The sequence below is a fragment of the Paralichthys olivaceus genome, chromosome 10 (genome assembly GCF_024713975.1).
Source record: "Paralichthys olivaceus isolate ysfri-2021 chromosome 10, ASM2471397v2, whole genome shotgun sequence".
In the NCBI taxonomy this organism is placed as follows: domain Eukaryota; kingdom Metazoa; phylum Chordata; class Actinopteri; order Pleuronectiformes; family Paralichthyidae; genus Paralichthys; species Paralichthys olivaceus.
The window spans coordinates 6330543-6349143 of NC_091102.1; the positions used below are offsets into that span (position 1 = coordinate 6330543).

The 18601-nt window shown below is 39.9% G+C and overlaps 2 protein-coding genes and 1 long non-coding RNA gene across 20 annotated transcripts in view; 2 read left to right on the plus strand and 1 right to left on the minus strand.

Annotated features, from left to right (window-relative positions):
• Nucleotides 1-7507, minus strand: part of mycbp2 (MYC binding protein 2) — a 53681-nt gene extending 46174 nt beyond the window's left edge. For all 17 annotated transcript variants that reach the window (XM_020100670.2, XM_069532663.1, XM_069532666.1 and 14 more), the window contains exons 1-2: nucleotides 7236-7507; nucleotides 4286-4361 (exon numbers count right to left, since the gene is read on the minus strand). In XM_020100670.2, coding sequence (XP_019956229.2) covers nucleotides 4286-4361; nucleotides 7236-7507 — 348 coding nt within the window. The remainder of the gene's footprint in view (nucleotides 1-4285; nucleotides 4362-7235) is intronic.
• On the plus strand, nucleotides 7087-7925 carry LOC138411783 (uncharacterized). The gene is made up of 2 exons (XR_011244284.1): nucleotides 7087-7222; nucleotides 7307-7925. It is a non-coding gene; the product is annotated as an uncharacterized lncRNA (long non-coding RNA).
• A 3278-nt stretch (nucleotides 7926-11203) lies between these two features.
• scel (sciellin) lies at nucleotides 11204-18459 on the plus strand. Of its 2 annotated transcripts, XM_020100617.2 has the most exons (23): nucleotides 11241-11345; nucleotides 12734-12770; nucleotides 12984-13092; nucleotides 13273-13335; nucleotides 13650-13721; nucleotides 13849-13881; nucleotides 14003-14044; nucleotides 14161-14193; nucleotides 14288-14359; nucleotides 14449-14517; nucleotides 14675-14743; nucleotides 14851-14919; nucleotides 15011-15067; nucleotides 15183-15245; nucleotides 15532-15582; nucleotides 15669-15719; nucleotides 16137-16205; nucleotides 16307-16354; nucleotides 16464-16526; nucleotides 16613-16687; nucleotides 17296-17404; nucleotides 17574-17676; nucleotides 17776-18459. In XM_020100617.2, exons 2-23 carry the CDS (start codon nucleotides 12746-12748, stop codon nucleotides 17790-17792), a joined length of 1362 nt encoding a protein of 453 aa, XP_019956176.2. In that variant the 5' UTR covers nucleotides 11241-11345; nucleotides 12734-12745; the 3' UTR covers nucleotides 17793-18459. The 2 variants fall into 2 exon arrangements, with proteins under 2 accessions (XP_019956177.2, XP_019956176.2); XM_020100618.2 differs by lacking the exon at nucleotides 12734-12770 and having other exon boundaries at nucleotides 11204-11345.
• Nucleotides 18460-18601: the final 142 nt, after the last annotated feature.

An 18601-nucleotide genomic window follows, 5' to 3' on the forward strand; every position in this document is an offset into this window, starting at 1 on the left:
TCAGCAAAACCTTTTCTTGTTAACCACAAGTACTGATAATCTATACAGCAAACCACAGATGTCAATTCTTCATGAGCAGGCCTATTTATGAAGAGGGGGAAGCCTCAGATTGGTCCTTGACAATTGACCTTTTTGTATTTCTTTATTTGCTTTCAATGACAGTTGCAGCCTTTTTTGGTCTTGACCAACAATGTCAAATTTTATTCTGTAAACACGATGTCAGACAGACTGCCTGGTAGTTTAATAAATTTGCTACATTTTGATAAAGGACTCCCGACAGACGTTAGCTGTTTGCCAGTTGACTTAAAGCAAAATAATTGGGAGTGAAAAACCTCAGCTTAAAATGAAAAGTCTTAAAAAGTCTGTTCTGTCATTGTCTTGTATTGAGTCAGTGACACAACTGTGAAATTAAATAGGTCATTTTTCTTTTATCTTCTCGATCAGCTCAACACAGCTTTCCCCAATACAAAATGATTTTCCCAACATTTAACATTAATATTTACCATCAACTCTAAAGATAACCTTACATTTCTTAGTTATGTTAAACATTTGTATATTCAAAAGATCAAGATTTGATTAGGAAGAGTTGATTTAACTTTTTAGTAATTTTGGAGTATGTGCTATAAACTGTGAGATGTTTGTGATATTGAGCCAAACTTAATTAGGTGTAAATGAGCTGGACAAGCCCTCAGGAAAAAATACATTAAAACCAAGCTCAAGAGTTTACAAACAAATAATCATTATGATGAGAGGAACTACACTCCACAGAGAAACTTGATAAACTAACTTATTGATAAGCTTTTCCCCGACGCACAACGCAAGGCCTTTTTTAACTACAGTGCTGGGGCAACCTCTAGAGAACTGTATTGATCGATTGTGCCTCTCTTGCAGTGCTGCGCTTTTGGCATCACAATCATCAGCGAGTGATGTCATCTATTTGGGAGGAGAGGGGTCATTCATTCTCAGCTCAAACCACCAGGGAGGATATTAGCTCCCCTCTCGTCTAACAGTGCAGCCTACCGCTCTCGTGGTTGCTGCTAATGTAGCATTTGTGACAAAGTGATGTACGGCGTTCACAGAGGAGTGGGCTGCCTGGAAAGAGCACTTATTTCTAAAATGTAGAAATGCTCTGTAAACCCAAAGCAGCATGCAAGAAAAAAAACTAGTTTCTAGGGAGATAACAGCAAAACAAAGGGGTGGAGTACAGACAGAAGCATTGAGATAGGAAGCTCAGTAATTTTTAGCCGACACATACCAGGGGGGTCCCTACTAAGATCCTATGTGCTTGGTTTTTCATGGATATTTCAATATTTTGGTTGTCTCCATTGTTTGGAAGCATTTCAAGCGAAAATCTTGTCGATCTAGTCGATTTTTATGGAGGTAAAAATGAATAATCGCTGAGCTGCTGTGGAATGACCTCAAGAGAGCATTTCAGAAGAGACATCCTCAGCATATGGATGAGCAGAAGAGGTTGTGTGAGGAGGAATGGTACAAATTGCCATTAGCTGCAGAAGGAGCTTGTTTGAGGTTATTGACCAGTAACTAAATCCAAGGCTTCACTTATTTCTTCCACCAGCAGTGAACGTTTAAGGGATGTATTCAGTAAAGACACAAAACATTATAACTCTTTGTGCGTTATTAACTTCAGCATAATGTGTTTGTCAATACTTCTTACTTAGATGATCAGATTGCATTTTATGACGCAGTTAATTCAGAAAACTACATAATTGCACAGAGCTCACTTTCTTTTCTTACTACTGGTCATCTGATCGTTTCTTTTGTGTTTCTGCCTGGGCTGAAATGATTATTTAATGGCCATCTAAAAGCTTTGGAAAAGGACTGGTATGAAGCCCCTGACCGCACTTAAGACCTCTTCAGCAGCTCAATACTCTCCATATGTTCAGGTCAAGTTTGTCAAAATTTCTTCTAAAAGATACACAAGTGGAAATGTATTTCTAATTCTAATTCTTCCAGATACAACAACAAAAAAACTCACTCAACACTTGTCTATATTCCTATAGACATACAATTGTATGTACAATTTGATTTAATTTGAATTAACTTGTCTTATCCATTTGTTTTTCCATTTAGTACAGGCTGTCCCAAATGTGATTAGCTTAGACTGTTGCCATGGTAACGAGGTCCAAATCAGTATTCAAATGCTGTGTTATTTTTGTATAATTATATATGCATTGCCACAAAAATACCACTGGCCCATACAGGAGGAAATAGTAAATCAAAAAAACTCATTATCCATTAACCTTAATTGGTTATTGCAGACTAGGACACTGTCTTAATGATCACAGCTCTCTTTTATAACATTACCAGCACTGACACTAGGACACATGACCACATGGGAGGCGAGTTACCACAACGCAAGCGTGATGTCTAAAAATTTGAGTCTGGGGTCATTTTTCCAATTTGTGACAGGACCCCCAATAAGTTGAGCACCCGATATGCCAAAGGAAACTGGAATAACTGGCACAGCAAAACAAACAAACAACACATTTTGCAAATCAGGTGAAAACTGCATGTGAGCCATCTTGCAACAGCTTAACTGCTGCATGCTATCAAATTATAATGATGAAATCTGATTTTGGTCCTTATCTCTTTCTGGCATCCCCTTCCTTGTGACGTAATAATAACCATTATTGCCAAACCATTTTGAAAGAGAAACGGCCATTTAAGTCTAACAGTCATCCGGCAAACCAGTGGTCATCCGAGGAGTTCTTCTATTAGATGTATAATTTTGTACAATTACATTATTATGATAATTACAGTTTTTGAAAAAAGATAAATCACTTGTGTCCCTGTACACAAGACGTTACATCACCACCTCCATTGGGCTGATAAGTGTTTATGCTTGGTCTTTTGTTCTGCCTCCACTTTCAGATGTGTAGAGGCACAGAGGCAGACAAAAAAGGTGGAGAAGAGGCGCTTTGAAATCACGCTGTTGTCTGACTGTGTCGGAGTGAAAGGCATGACAGAGCAAAAGTGAGGACACGACATACAAATACAGCATGACTGCTGGTGTAGCTTCCCATGTTTTTATGCCTGGTTGCCTGCCTGCCTGCCTGCCTGCCTGCCTGCCTGCCTGCCTGCCTGCCTGTCTGCCTGCCTGCCTGCCTGCCTGCCTGCCTGCCTGCCTGCCTGCCTGCCTGTCTGCCTGTCTGCCTGCCTGTCTGCCTGCCTGCCTGCCTGCCTGTCTGCCTGCCTGTCTGCCTGCCTGTCTGCCTGCCTGTCTGCCTGCCTTGTCTCCGGCTCGATTCTCTGCCCCTAAAAAATAATATCTAATGTTCAACTCACTGAGCAAGTCAATCTGAAGAGAACATAACTGACTAGTTCACTCTACACTGAATCACTCTGTCCTTTTCTGTTACTATCTCATATCACATCTCTCTAGCCTCTGTCTGCAAGCTGCTGGGAAAAATATATATAATAAGGTTAAATCTGAGCAGTGAATAACAACATTACAGAGCAACCACAGAGCAGGCTGCTCTCTCACTCTGAGAAAAATAACAACGGGATGAGTCGATGTAATCTTAGCGGATTATGTTGACATAAATTGGGGATCGACGAGTCAACCTATCTTAACGTTGCCAAGTATACAGCAGCGGCAAAAAAAAAAATACAACCACATCCTCTGACACAGACTACGGTTCCCACTTCGGATGAAGGAGATGGAGGCCGGTAGCTGTTGCCGTGGAAACATGGAACACATTAGGTCGCTCGGCAACAGGACATCGTGCACAAGCCAGAGCCACTCCCATTTGTCTCTCATTCTGTCTGTCCAAATCTCGGGCTTCATGTGTGCATGAGCTTCGTGGCACCTGACCAATGCCACCCAAAAAAAATGACTCTGCCAAACACTTTGAGACTTAAGATAATCTAACTTTATCTTTAATCTAATTCCAATCTGTTAAATTCATTAGTCAGAGCAGCTGGAAGGAATAACAAATGCATACCTACACCTGTGACAGTTGCAAATAAAAAACAGTCATGTTATTGTTTTCAAAAAGCTAAATACTAAATGTTGACATTTGATTGTGTCTATGAAATGATTTAAGTAATGAGGATGTTGAATAATGTGCCTATTTGTGATTTGACATTGCAATAATTACCTCCATGGTGTTTGAAGGGCCTTGTACAGTGTAGCCTTGGCCTTACAAGCCCTCAAAACACATCAATTACGATTATCTGAATGTAAATATAGCAATCGTATACTATTACACAGAAGCACAAGTGTAAAATGGTGTAATTTACTTGACAGTAAAACATTTCTTACCTTTGTTCTTGATTTGACTTTTGACTTGACTTTCTGTCGCCTCTTCAGTTTCTTCTTACTCAAAGCCTTTTTTCCCCTGAAAGTAGGAAGTAATCACTTAGTCTTTCAAAATATAATGTATGTTTAAAGCAACAAAACAAAAAAAGGTTTTATCATAATGATGAAAAGCTTGTGATGGGGTAACGGTTGCCACATTTGTCCTTGAGCTGGCCATGATTACTGAGAAAAAAACATTTATCATTTTATTTTTTGGGAATATCTTTCACTTGGATCAGTTCCATTGTTTTTCATCACAATTAAATCTGGCTTCAATGTTAACACAATGTAACAATGTTGTCAACTTTTTGCTCAGCGGGCTTGAACGATTTTCTTTGTTTCACAACTGTTCAGACTGGAAATATCAACAATTCCATCGTGGAATATAAAACTCGTTTGTTTAATCTTCATATCATCTATAAAATGTGAAAATGACAGTTTTCTAGATCCTATTCAGCAGTCCAAAACAAAGGTATTCAATCTAAGACTATTCCATTCATTAATCAATCAATCAATCAAAGAAAGACTTTTATCAGATAAGATGAGTGTTGAACGCAGCTGGATATGGAAAACAGTGGCTCATTGAGACAAAAGTCTGACATTGCAAAAGTTGGGGCAAAGGCTGAACAGTTAATGAAAATATTATCAAAATCATAATATTATGATGTAATGATATTAAATTAAATGTAATATTTAAATGTCAGGTGCTCCGATTTGTGTAATACAGGCAACTTATGTCACAACTTATCATTATGAATGAAGCATTGTGTTGCTAGATAGTTGAACCAGCCAACAAACAGTTATCAAGCAGACCACTGATAAAAGCACCCATCAATTTAATTACACATATCCAAGTCATCTGTCAAAATAATGGCAATTTATATATGTAATTCAGCCCTAGCTTGGGTACCCCAGGACAATTTACATATTTTATTGATTTCTGGCAGATATCGGAGCTTGCAAACCCTTTCTGCAGTCAGCTAAAGCCTCTTTATTCTTCATTTAGGAATTTTCGCCCACTCCTTCTTGCAGATCAATTGAAGAGCTGAGATATTTTTAGGCTGTCTTGCACACACAGCATGTTTAATATCTATCTGTGTCCAGGGACTGCGCGGGTCATCCCTAAACTTTCAGCTTGTGAACCTTAGTGCTGCTCATGGTGGATTATGCCTCATTGAAGAAGCTTCAGTTTCATTTTGACAAGTTGCTGCATTACATTTGCATCACAAACGTACAGATATTTGTTGGCATACATTCCTCCCTCCATCTGTGCAGATGTTTCCTGTGCCGGTGGCTGCCACACAACCCCAAAACTGAAGATTTCTACCCACACACTTAGCAGGGTGCCAAACTTTGTCTCCCTCGTGTCCCAATTACAGTTTTGGTTTCTCTCTCTCAACATCATTAATTATAATAAGAGTGCATTTTGCCACAGGGATTGCACTCACTGTCCAACTAAAATCAAAAATTGGGAACATGGTTAAAGCGGTTATGAAGGTGATAGGCGAAAAGGACTGTCCTTCCCTTCAGATCATCTAGGAAGGTTCTGTGGCCAGGCGAGCACACAGGATCCTTAATGACCCGTCACACTTTCTGTCCTCTGAATTTGACTGAGGTTGATGTTACAGAGGTTAAGTTTAAGACCAACCACCTCAAGCTCTCATTCATCCCAACGTCCATCACATCATGTATCTCAAAAACCTTTGCACTCTGGCTTTTAGCTTTTAATGCCAGTTTAAGAGCATGTGTAATATTGAACTCACTTGTACTCAGCATTATTATTCTGTCTCTTACACGATATGTCCTTGTGTACTGGTTTTTTTTTAATGTTTGTTGCAGGATGTACTGATCTGTGTCTTTCTCTATGGGGACAATTAAGCATTTTTGACTGGATTTGACTCTGTGGCCAAACTTTTCTCTCTTCGTACTGGCCCACGTTTTGAAGCAGGCATTGTTAATGGCTGGCTGTGGAAAAAACAAATGTGTTTGTGAGGGAGGATGATGCTGCACCGACCCAGCTACTCCAACACTACAACCTGACTGACAATGACGTAACTGCATTTACCGCTTGTGTCGTACGAGCAACTTAGTTCATCCACCTCCAGAAAGCACGAGCAGCGTTCACACAGCAGTGTGTTGAATGTGCTCTGCTTTAAAAACACATATGTTACCACCCAAGTTAAACGTTAGCATGACCTGGGGAAGGGCTGATGCGAACGGCTAGCTATCAAAACGTTACCGGGCGATGGGCCTGAATATACACCGCTGAGATGATATTAAAGCCCCAGTTAGGTGGTGTACAATGTGATGACAATGTTAGCGAGGCGTGTTTGAAGTGGCTAACAAGCTAATTTGAGTATTGCACTAGCCATACGTTTGTTTACGTTTAGCTAGGTAGCAGCTATTTACCCAAAACAAATTGTCAACCTGCTGTCATGACAGTTAGCCAGCTAGCTTGTGTTTGGGCTACACTTCGATGTGTGTGTGATTAAATGCACAGTTTGAGTTTATCACGGCTTGTCGGTCTGAAACACGGTGTACGGACAGAGAGCAGCCCGTCGGTGTAAATCCCCGGCGCAGGGGTTAACCGAAGCAACGTTAGCTTAGATGACACGGATAAGCTAGGGAAGTCAAAGCACCAATGCTACCTAGCAAAGCTGACCCCCGTAGAAAGGTTGCATCCAAAACCGAGGAGCCCCTGGAGCGAGTTAGCGTTTCAAACAAAGTCTGCAGTGACACATGTTAAACTAACTCGTGAGCCATGGGTGTGCGTTAATCTGAGGGTTGCTGGTGCTCCGACGTGCCGCTTAGCAAGGGTTAACGTTGGCTAACGGTCGTTAGCTCGGTTAGCAGCACAAATGACAGACCAGCTCCCCGGCAGACATCTCTGTCTTTTCCCACGTAAATCACTCACCTTCCTTGATTTAACCCTTGCTCTTTATCGTTGATAGCGGTGGTGTAAATCCGCCTGTATCTCTCCGCCAGGGCTCGTCCCGAGAGAAGAAGCTGGTACCGAGTCCGACAGTCCGACTGGGCTCCGGGCGTCGGGCAGGAACCCATGCCCGAACCGATGGTGGAGAGCTCGGCTCCTGCTCCAGAAACGACCCGGACACCGAGCCCCATGGACGGTGCTGCGGAGGGCAGGATCCCACCGCCGGCGGCCGCTGCCGCAGCAGCACACATCATCGTCTTGGAGAACAATGCATATATCACTCAAAACACGGCACGACCAGGTGACATCGAGCCGTCAGAAGCGGGTCCGCTCGTTTTGTTAAATCCGCCACATGTTACATCATCTGCTCGCTCCGAGTTGCGGGGAAAAAACACAATTAGCATCCACGGTTATTATAAGCGCAAATTGAAGCCAATCCGGTGGCGCAACTACGGTCTTCCGATCCAGCCTCAGCGTCAACACGGTGCCCGTCGCCTGGAGAACGAGTCTCATCGAGCCATAACAAAATGTCTGGTGGGATAAACGGAGCCGCTAATTTCCTGGAGGGGAAAAAAAAACACCCTATGGTTGTTTGGGTCTCAGTTGCTGCTTGATTATTTCTTGACCCCGGAGAGGCAGCACCCTCAGCTGGGCTGCCATCTTAGCTCCATCATCCCTCCCCTCCCTGGCGGAGTCTTGCGTCGCTAGCATGCCGGGATATTTTCATACGAGCAAAACCGAGCTATCATTGATTTCTGTCCGAACAATGACCCCCCCTGTTCGCAGATAGTTTTCTGTATGATCATGTTTCTGGTTTGACGTCCGTGGAAGTGGGGGGACAGCTCTGCAGACACGCGGCAGAAGCATAAGCTGCTGTTTTTCTATGATGCATGACACTTTGATTGTGCACTATTAATTTGCAGAGGCTTCATCCACAGCCCCTCCCAGTTTGATCTAAAATTGGCACAGTGTGATGCTTTAAAGCGATTAAATGCAATTAACAGCAGCTCCCTGGAATAATAATAACGATGTTGTGTTTTATTGTGCTTCTTCCTCCAGTGAGACAAACTGGGAGGTGTTGCCCTTTGAACTCATTAGTTTTGCACAAGCACTGCAGCCTCCTTCACATTAAATCATCTTTAGTGTAACAGTGGTCTTCAGGATGCAGACCTCAGTCGAGACCCACATAGCCACTACTGTGCTTTCTTAAAAGATAAGATAATATTCAGTAGCTAAGATTATCTCTTAATATTTCCACAATAAGGACATTTGCCACGTTTCAGCAGCCGAGGACAGTCAAAATAGTACACATAAGTACACATGATAGCCTATAAACACAAGAAATTAAAAGATTATGTATATAAAAGAGAAATATATCCAATGTAAACAAAATATGTTGAATATTGAGGGTGTTGTTCACACTCAGCGAGACAACAAACACACTATATGTTCATTGTAGTTCACTATGTTTGTGTTACAGCAGTAAAGAGGACAGTCAAAATAGAGACATCAGTAAAAGTAATTCATTAGTAACCACACAAAAGTCCATAAATATAAAATAGAGACAATATATACAATGTAAATAGAATATATAGACCCTCCATGCCAAATACTCAATGTACAATATGTTCATGTTTAATGCATAAAAAAATCAAATGGCATGGGGATACTGAAGTGCCTCAGCAATGCAACATGCTGATTGTGAAGATGACAGTACTTGTATTTTTCATTTTCCATTCTGACAATGGTGCGACAACACTGCAGGGGGGGGCAGGGTTGGGGGGGGGCTCCGGGAGACACTGTGATTTGGGCGACATCAGTCAAAATGTCAGTCAAGACCAAAATACCCTGCAAAGCGAAGGCGGACACAGGAAACCGGTACAGATTACACAGAAATACACATAATATGACACACAGATACTCCATGTCTGACTTAGAACATGAACGTGGATTTTCTAAATCCTTTAATTAACTGGATCTTCCTATATTCAAATTCAAATCTAATATAATCTCTTTAAAAAGGTGGTATATGTGTATGTATATGTGTATGTATATGTGTATGTATATGTGTATGTATATGTGTATGTATATGTTAATGTATATATATTGAGAGAGAGAGAGAGGGAGAGAGATTTACACAGGCCCTAGTGGTGCTTTATTGGCTGCAAGGCTTTGCAATAGTCCAATGACGAGAGAGGGGTATGTCCACAGTCTCTCCTCATAGCAACCCAGGAAGCATTCACAGATTATCATGCGCAGTATCAGAGCAGGAGCATGTATCAGTGATGACAACTGAGTCTCCAACAGCAGAATTTATGAGCATAAAAACTGAGGGATCATGCCATTAGATGTTCAGTGTGAAACATGAGAGGAGAAGAGGAGTTTTAGTTGAAGTGTGCAGTTATAATCTATTGTAAAAGCATCATAAATATGCTGGATAACAAACTGCTGACATTCATCGTCCCCCCCTCCCTCAGTGGCCTTTAGATAGAAGGTTATAAAATCAGGATGATTTGGCGTCGAGCTGGTGGAGATTCAGCTCTCAGCGTTCAGAGGCTGCTCACCGTTAACCCCTGGTTGTCATAGCTCTGTCCAGTTGCAGGAGGGAGGATGGAGGGAGGTTCACTGGTATATGTGGGCCAAGATGATGTCATGGGTCAGGACACAAACATGAGCTGAAGTGGTGGAGATGAAATCAAGTTGCCATGAACACATCCAGGAAAGATGGCTGGTAGAATCCATTTAGGTTTGATTGATCAATACAATCACTTGTCCTGATATGACAGCTCCCTTTCAATCACTATAATAAAACAGGTTGAATAAATGAGACATGCATAGACTTGAGCAACTTGTTATATTTAATTATCAGTATTGTCATTTTATAGTTCTGGCACCACCCAGTGCCAGTGATCTCCACTTATATTTATAAAGCTGTAGCGTACAGAGCAGAAGATTATTACTGACTGATGAAAGAATGACAAATAGTTTCATTCGACATAGTTTGTGGTTGACTTTTTCACTTTAATTCAATGCACATGCTTTAATATAACTAACACACATTCACACTTCATACATACTTACTGCATTCCTTTGGTGCTGTCATCATGACTGGGAGGGGCACACTTATCAGTCCTGTGTGCTGTCACACCCTCACATGCTATGCACCTTTCATACCTTTGATCACACAAAACATGGCACTCCCAGACAATGTGACATATCAAGTTCAAGCCTGGTTGTCTTTTGAGTTTTACGACCACTGATGATGATTTAGATCTGTGCGTTTGAAAATAGCCTCTTAACACCTATAACTCTCATGCTCTTACTGCTCAGTGGTAATTGTAATTATTCATTGTTTGTGCTATTAAATGTCATTCAGCTTAAGATTCCTTCAAAGTCGAGGGTATTACGACTTCTCGGACTTCAACCAAACCTTTAACCTGAGAGTGAAAATCAAGTTGAAACCACCTTATCTTGCAGTACGTTTATTAGTATGTGTGTGTAAATGTCCACTGTTAGCCAGGTGTTTTATTAAAAAGCCAGAAGGATATTAATACACAGGGTAATACTTTAATCTGTCCATCTTATGTTAAATTCAAGATGGTAAATCAGTCATGAGCTTAACCTCAATACACAGTATGTAATATTTTTACCTGAAGAATATGGATAACATCTTCTTATTTAATTATGTCTTAAATCATATTCCATCACATACAATGAGGAAGTCGGAGGTGAAAAAAAAAAAATCCTAATGCATTTTACAGTTCTGCTTCCTTGACACCTAAGTTGAATTGCAGGTCCTTCAGCACCCCACCCATGCAAGGTTTTTTAAACTTACACACAGCAGACAGAGCAGGTAATGAGGTATGAATGGAGATGACAGAGAAACATCCAGAGTGACAGAGAGAGAGTATTCTTTGATTTGTTATGTGAAGCCACACCCTTGGGTGTCAGCGGTATCTCCTCCCTCAGCATTAAAACAGAAGGAGTGACCAGGGTGTGATTGCACATTGCTGAGAGATAGACAGGTGTCCGGATACCAACTGTGGTGAGAGTTTGCTCTTTCCGTCTCTTTCAGCGAGTCCCCCCGTGGAGGTGAGTGCAGAATATCTTTGTCAGTCTCTCAGTCTCGATCAGTTTCTATTAATGTGTCTGTGATTTCCAATAATGTGACGATGTGGTTTACAAAATACAGATGATTTCATCTCTGGTAATGATTTTGGATAATAAAAATCAGGTATAATGTTTGAGGATTGTGTATTAATGGAACTATGATGATAAATATAGCCGGTATACTTTTCTAGTGACTTTATTATGAGTATGTAAATGCATTTCTTACACTTGACATAGGGACATGACACATTTGAACACAGTTTAGGATTTCTCGTCCAATCTTGGTTACATGACCTAAGATGAATCTCATAATTGCTGTCGAGTTGAATTATATGGAACACATTTCTAGCGTGCTCAGTTGAAAACATGTTCTGTCTTGAAAAAGTTTTCAGTTACCTAACCAGAGTCAAATTTTGCCACGCAGAATTATAGAGACATGTATTTATAAATCAAAAGCACTTTTCGATTCTGAAATCGTCCTTGAAATATTTTCTAATTCTCAGCAGCAACTTTCTTTTCTTACAAACCATAAAATCTTGAAACCAGAGATTTTACTGAATCTGTCTAGAAATAAAGTTTTTTTTCCCAAATAGCCATTAATCTCAGTCAGAAAGCTCCAAGACAAGTTCAGATTCAGCTCTTTGTCTCATGACGTCTGTTACACGGGCCTCTCATACACATTACAACAAAAGTTCCACAACTACTTCACAAAAACGATACAGACAATCCCACCACTCGACAATCCTTTTTATGACAAATGAAAGTCGTCAGAAAGTAGTTTGTGGGTCTGATAAAAGACAAACGTTGCATTTACAGTTTACAACTTTCCACACAGCTTAACATGTCTGTCGTCAGGCCTCTGATATGAAGGTGTTTGTGCGAGAGTGTGTGTGTGTCGTCAAAAGGACACAATCTTTATCATCAATAGTTAATGGCATGTTACGGGTACACCCCTCTGTTTTGCTGACAATGGTGTGTTTAGAGAAGGTGTGTTATGGAGGAGAGGTGTGTGTGTGTGGGGTGGGGGGATGTCTTCATGTGGGTTAAGATCAAGACAAACCAGTTCAGGCCTTAATCATTGTGTGTGTGTGGGGTTGAGCAGAGTTTAGGCTGATATGCCGCAGCCACCATGACCAACCTGGTACAGTGTGACTAAGTGCCTGAAAATGTGCACCAGGGTGCATGTGAGAAAACAAAAATCACACTGGGGGACTACATGGAATCCCAAAGTGTTTTTTGACCTCAGGTTAAACTTCAACAGAGCTGGTACTATATGGTGTATATGCAAGGTCTCAGGCCACAGTACCATCTAGTGGATAATGTGCTGCAGTGTCATTATGTAATGAATTCTTGTTCTCTTTCACTTACAGGTGAAGTTACAAATGAGCGGGTACACATATCAGACTTGTAAGCACTGATAAATATGAATTAATAAAATTCCGTGTAGTGCTACAAATTTATAGGCAAAATCTAAGATCCATATGTATTATTATATTATTATATTATACTTAAAATACACACATATATATATATATATATATATATATATAGTAGAGCCAGATGTTGATTATGATATATGTATGTATGATATGTAATAGATCTGTTTCCATGTGTTTGCAGCTAAGGTCACCCGCTCGAGTCAGGTGATGGAGGACAGCAAGAAGAAGACGTCTCTGCTGAAAGACGGCAGCTGGATCAAAAAATACGAGGAGGAGGATGAAGATGTTGAGTAAGTAAATGAAGTTGTCGAAGACATTCCACGCGGTGAATTGACCTTACACAAAGTATTGGGTGTGACTTGTAGTTCATCTCGGTTTAAGCCATCTTTAAAAAAGTAGACCTGCTGCATTCCTTTTGCGAGTCGCAGTGTTGAATCATCACTGAATCCTTATTTTTTCTCCTCCCTCAGCCGCGACCCAAACTTTGGCAGATCTATTCTGAGCCGATACAAAACCAGTGAGACTGTTGAGAGGTAAAACCACTTTTCTTCAAATACAAGGCGAAATAATGGGAAGCTATCATTTACTGTGGTGAATGGGAGGAATATTTTTTCATTAATTATGTCAGGAGGTTGTATTTTCACCTGTCTGTCTGTTTGTTTGTGAGCAAGACTACACAGGGAGGCTTCTTGATGAAAAACAAATTAGGCTCATTTAGGGAACTGATGTTTTTGAGTTTGAAGCACAGCTTGATTGAATTCATGGGGACTGTTAGACCCTGGCAGAGGTACAGCATGTGCTCTACTGAATTATTTGTTAAATGTCATTTATTGTCTTTTGCTCACAGTCCAAATGGCAGTGAAGTAAAAACCACCAAAACCATAAGCACGACCACATCTGTGGATGCCCTCACCAGGAGGTAACGTTTCTATAAACGTACTTGTAATCTGATACCTAGTTTTTAATATATGTGATTATTATTTCTACGCAAACTTCACGTGATCAGATTGTGACAGGAACATCGATTGTGATCTTTGTCGTTTCAGATTCAGTGGAAGTCAGGAGGAGGTGAAGAGCAGGTTGGTACAGAAGGCAAACAGTGTTATCTGTTGTTGGCAATCAATGCACTTGCAGTAATTTCAATCTGTACCCTGACTTAATAAATCTCTCTCTCTCTCTCTCTCTCTCTCCTACCGGCAGCACCCTCCCTTCCAGCACGTCCACATCATCCTACACCAGAAGGTCCATTTTCACAACAACACAAATAACCCTGCTAAATCTTGTGATTTTATTTTTGCATGCCAAACTCCATGTATCACTATCACGTGTAACGTTGTTTTTTTATCATATCACTACAGAACCAGTGCTGTTACAGAGGAACCAAAGACAAGGTATGCAACAGATACTTCAAACCAGCGAGGAAAAGTACAGAAAATACACTGAGGCACTTTGTAACTTTGGCTTCGTGTGTGTGTCTTCCTTCAGCACCACAACCACGACCGTCTCCAAGGACGGCAAAACCACCGAGACCACCATCACCACCTCCCAGAGCCTCAGGTAAAAAGCACTGCAGCATCACTCTCGATTGTTTTACTGCACTTTGAGTCCTTGTATCAGATGAATTAATTGTATTGTTATTTCTGCAGATCTCCTGTGATTAAATCTCCCACTAAGACTGAGACGTTCACTGAGCGAGTCCAATCCTCAAGCAAAGGGTGAAAACATGTGTGCTATTATATTTTGTGTTGAGGCAAAAAATTCCATCGTACAAACATGTAAAAAAATAAGTGTACTGTTACATTGCTGGAAAATAGATCTGATTGATCATATAATGTTGAATGAAAGATTGGTTTCAACATCTTCTCCTCACAGGCCACTGTACTCAAACTACACACCGACCAGAACTACGAAACCAACTGAGACTGTTTCCACCAACAAGGAGTAAGATATTTTCAGATTGTCAAACATGTGGTCATTGAATAACAGATGAATTTGAATTCTATACATGACAGTAGAATTAAAATGGTCTTTAATACATTTCTTTGCAGTGCGGAGGCGAAACTTTACGACACCCTACTGCCCTCAGCCATCAAGGATGATTACTCATCTACAGAGAGGTGATACTTTACAAATCAATCAATTGTATTGATCATGACATTAGGGAATTAGGAGTTTTACACTGTACTAATGCATTTCTATTCTTTACAGCAAAAGAACAATCTCCACAACTGAGACTGTGATAGTGAGAAGCAGCAGTGACACTGAGTGAGTTTCATTCTGTCGTAACGATAATAAAAGAAAATAATATTCTTTATTTTCATCGACACTAATGATTAAATATTTACATTATTTAACATTTGCTGGATTTATTTCTCTGCAGTGTTGAGGACCAACTCTACGGTACACTCATCCCAAGCGCTATCAAGGACAGTGTTTCAGACAGGTAATGTTTGAGAGATCCTGCTTCATCTCAACAACTTTACTTGAACTTACCTGCACTACATAATTATATGTATTAGCTCTGAACTTACAATGTATGTGCATTAAGGTTTGATAAATGTTTATGTCATAAAGTATTTAATAGAATACATCTTAATGGGATAAATTATTAACAAACAATGTGTATTAATAAGCACATAAATGTACTAATTAAGACAAATAACTCAAAACAAACAAAACAAACAAGTATGTAATTATTCAGTGAACCCGAAAAACTGTTGTTATCACAGAGGTTCCAGCATCTCGAGGAGTAAGACTGTCACAGTGGAGAGCAGCAGAGGGTGAGTGATGGAAATGGATGATGGAGAATGTGTTGCTTCTTTATATTTACCATAGATTTAACCAGGTTTTCTTTTGTGTCATTTAGAGGCGACAGCCCAACTCTGTCATCACCGTCCTTCACAGGAAGACTGAGCAGGTAAACATGTTGTAGTTAAACCAGTTAGAACAAAACAATACTTTTTTATTTAAATTGAACCTTTCATACATAAAATTCAGCTCAAAGTGCCTCACATACAATTATTAAGATTGAATAGCAAAATCATAAAATACATAAAATAAATAATTAATAATTAATATTAATATCAAATGCTATTGACATAAAAACAATCTACAGATTGTATTATTTAAATGAGAAATACTATTTAATGGGGGGGGGGTATTCATATCTTTTCCAGATCTTATTCATAAAATCAATTTCAATCACTGTCCTTTCTTTTGACACCAACATGCTGCAACACAAAACTTGTAGAACCTGATTTCTAACATGAACTCAGATAAATACAAATAAATATCCAGCTTGTACCCAACTCACTGCTTTGCCTCTGACACGCAGTTACAATGTGTACTCTGACGATAACCCCTCCACCCGCTCCACCTCCTACACCGTCAGCACCAAGCCCAGGTACTCATTTGACTACGCTCACACTGTTATACCCACACCAGATGACACTATGGATGCAGACTTTCCTTTATTCCTAATCTGGTCTGTGTTTGCACACACAGCGACGAATACAGCAGCGACCAAAAATCCTACTCCAGAACCGACAGCAGGTAAGAGGATGCAGAGCAGTCCAACACCTCACGTCATTATTTTTTCTTTTTCATTCTCCTTCAGTGTGGAATAAATCTGTGATCTGCGCTTTGCTTTGTCTTTGTATAGCTATGAGTACAGCAGCATCACCAGCCCCACTACCTACTCATCATCATCGTACAGAAGCAGCAGGTATCAGATATGGGTTTAATGCGGGTGTACGTTATACATTAATGACAGTAAAGAAAGACTCCAGCTGATGACTGTAATTCTCACAGCAGGTCAGATGACAATCTAGGAGATTCAATCTACTCTAAGTCCTCCACCAAGAGTCTGTATGGATCTTCTGACAGGTAGGAAAAGTCTGACAACGTCTTTCTTAATCATGGACGAGGTGGTTTTGCTAAAAATAGATTCCCAGTTAGACACAAATTGCACTTGAGGTTGATGGCTCTTTCATTAGTTTTGCTGGCATTTGGTCATTAACTAAAGTTTGGGGCACATTTACATTTTGATATGATGATGGTGTTACATAAAAACTTAAGGGATCTCTAATGTTACACATCTACCAAGAGGAAACGCGATGAATGTCTGAACCAAATCTTGGTGACGGTTTGAATTTAAGTAATTGTCACGAAATTTAACTGAAAGACAAAAATGTCAACCTCCCAGTGGCACTAAAGAAAAAGTCATGGGTCACAGTTAGAAGGGTTTAACTGCTAACTTGAAACCATGAATGTCAGTTCTTCATAGTTCTTCAGATTTATCAACCGTTGTCTGAACCAAAGTGTTACCGACCCTCTAACAGATCTTATTTCAACCTAAGAGTTTTCAACTCATGTATAATTTGGTCCATTGGCTTTTTTTGTTGCCAAACCACTGCCTCCACAAAGTCAAGAATGAACTATCCTTGCTTTTCTTTTGAAAAATAATGTACTTTACCCACCTCTCTTCCATATAGGACAGTGCATGAGAAAGATTTGTGCACTTCCTGCCGTAAGCCGTTCACTGGAGACGCCAAGATGGTCCTGGATGACCTGAAGATCAACTGCCACGCTACCTGCTTCAAAGTGAGCAGATTATAGACACATATAAATCAGCAATTTAAGAAAGACGTATTTCGACGATTTACAAAAGCAAAAACTTGCAATACTAAACTGTCAAAATACTTTAAAGTACGTTACTACTGATGCATTAATGTGAACGGTCCCTGATGTGTGTGTTTGTTTGTGTGAACAGTGTGAGGTGTGTAACTGCACTCTGGGTAACATGAAGGCCGGCGACAACATTTGGATCTACAAACGCATGGTGCACTGCGAGAACTGCTTTGAGGTCACCAGAGGTAAAGAAAACAAAAATTAAATAAAATGTTTTTATCTTTATGAAGGTGAAAGTATTAAAGACCTTGTTTTCAACATTGTTATTTGTTCCTCCCTTACAGACAAATGGCGGCGTTGAGTTTCTCGTGGGATTTCAGTGGAGATTCAGCCTCTCGATCAATGATGACGACGAATCACTGTTTATCAGCATGTTTCTGGGGAGTGACACTGGTTCCCCTGTACTTTAGCTGAGAGATCTTAATCTGGGTGTTCTGGCAAAAGATGGTTTCATTATACAAATATGTTATACTCTTTATTTTAAACATGCATTGCATCTAGTTGTTACAGTGTTTCTGACACAGTGATATTTTATGTTTCTGTATCGACTCTTTCATAGGTTGAAGATGTGTATTTCTGATACTCTCTTAGTTCTGATGCCTTTATGGGGACTCTTTGTGTAACGTGATAAGAGATATTGCAAAACTTAGGGCCGGGGGCTTTTTCTGTGTGCAATAAAGTTCACGAATGTGTATTTATCAAAAAAGTTAAATGTGTTCCTTCTTTTGTGTTTGAAGAATAGTTATAATTCTTCAGTTATATATATTTTACAGTCAAAATTCTACAGAAATATTAAACATATAATTATTTTATATCACTGTCATAGAATGTTCAATTATTAGTCTTGTTGGAATACTCAGTGAGAAACGAGAAAAGCTTCACTATCACCATGGTGCTCGACAGTTTTCTATATGTTTTTATCCCAGTGAATATATTTTACTGATTCTCTAATAAACAAAGATACAATATATTCTCCTCATGTCATTCTTTTGATATTTAGAGACCTCAGTCACCAATTTGCTTGAATTTTCATGTCTATTCATGAGGTAGTTTTCACCCCAACTTCATAACAAACATTTCACATCATGAAATTAATTTGAAGAGATAAGA

Coding starts and splice junctions, on each gene's coding strand:
- scel (XM_020100617.2), top strand. CDS start 12,746: ATGAGCGGGTACACATATCAGACTT. Junction 12,771..12,983: donor CGGGTACACATATCAGACTT/GTAAGCACTGAT, acceptor ATGTGTTTGCAG/CTAAGGTCACCCGCTCGAGT. Junction 16,527..16,612: donor TCATCGTACAGAAGCAGCAG/GTATCAGATATG, acceptor TAATTCTCACAG/CAGGTCAGATGACAATCTAG.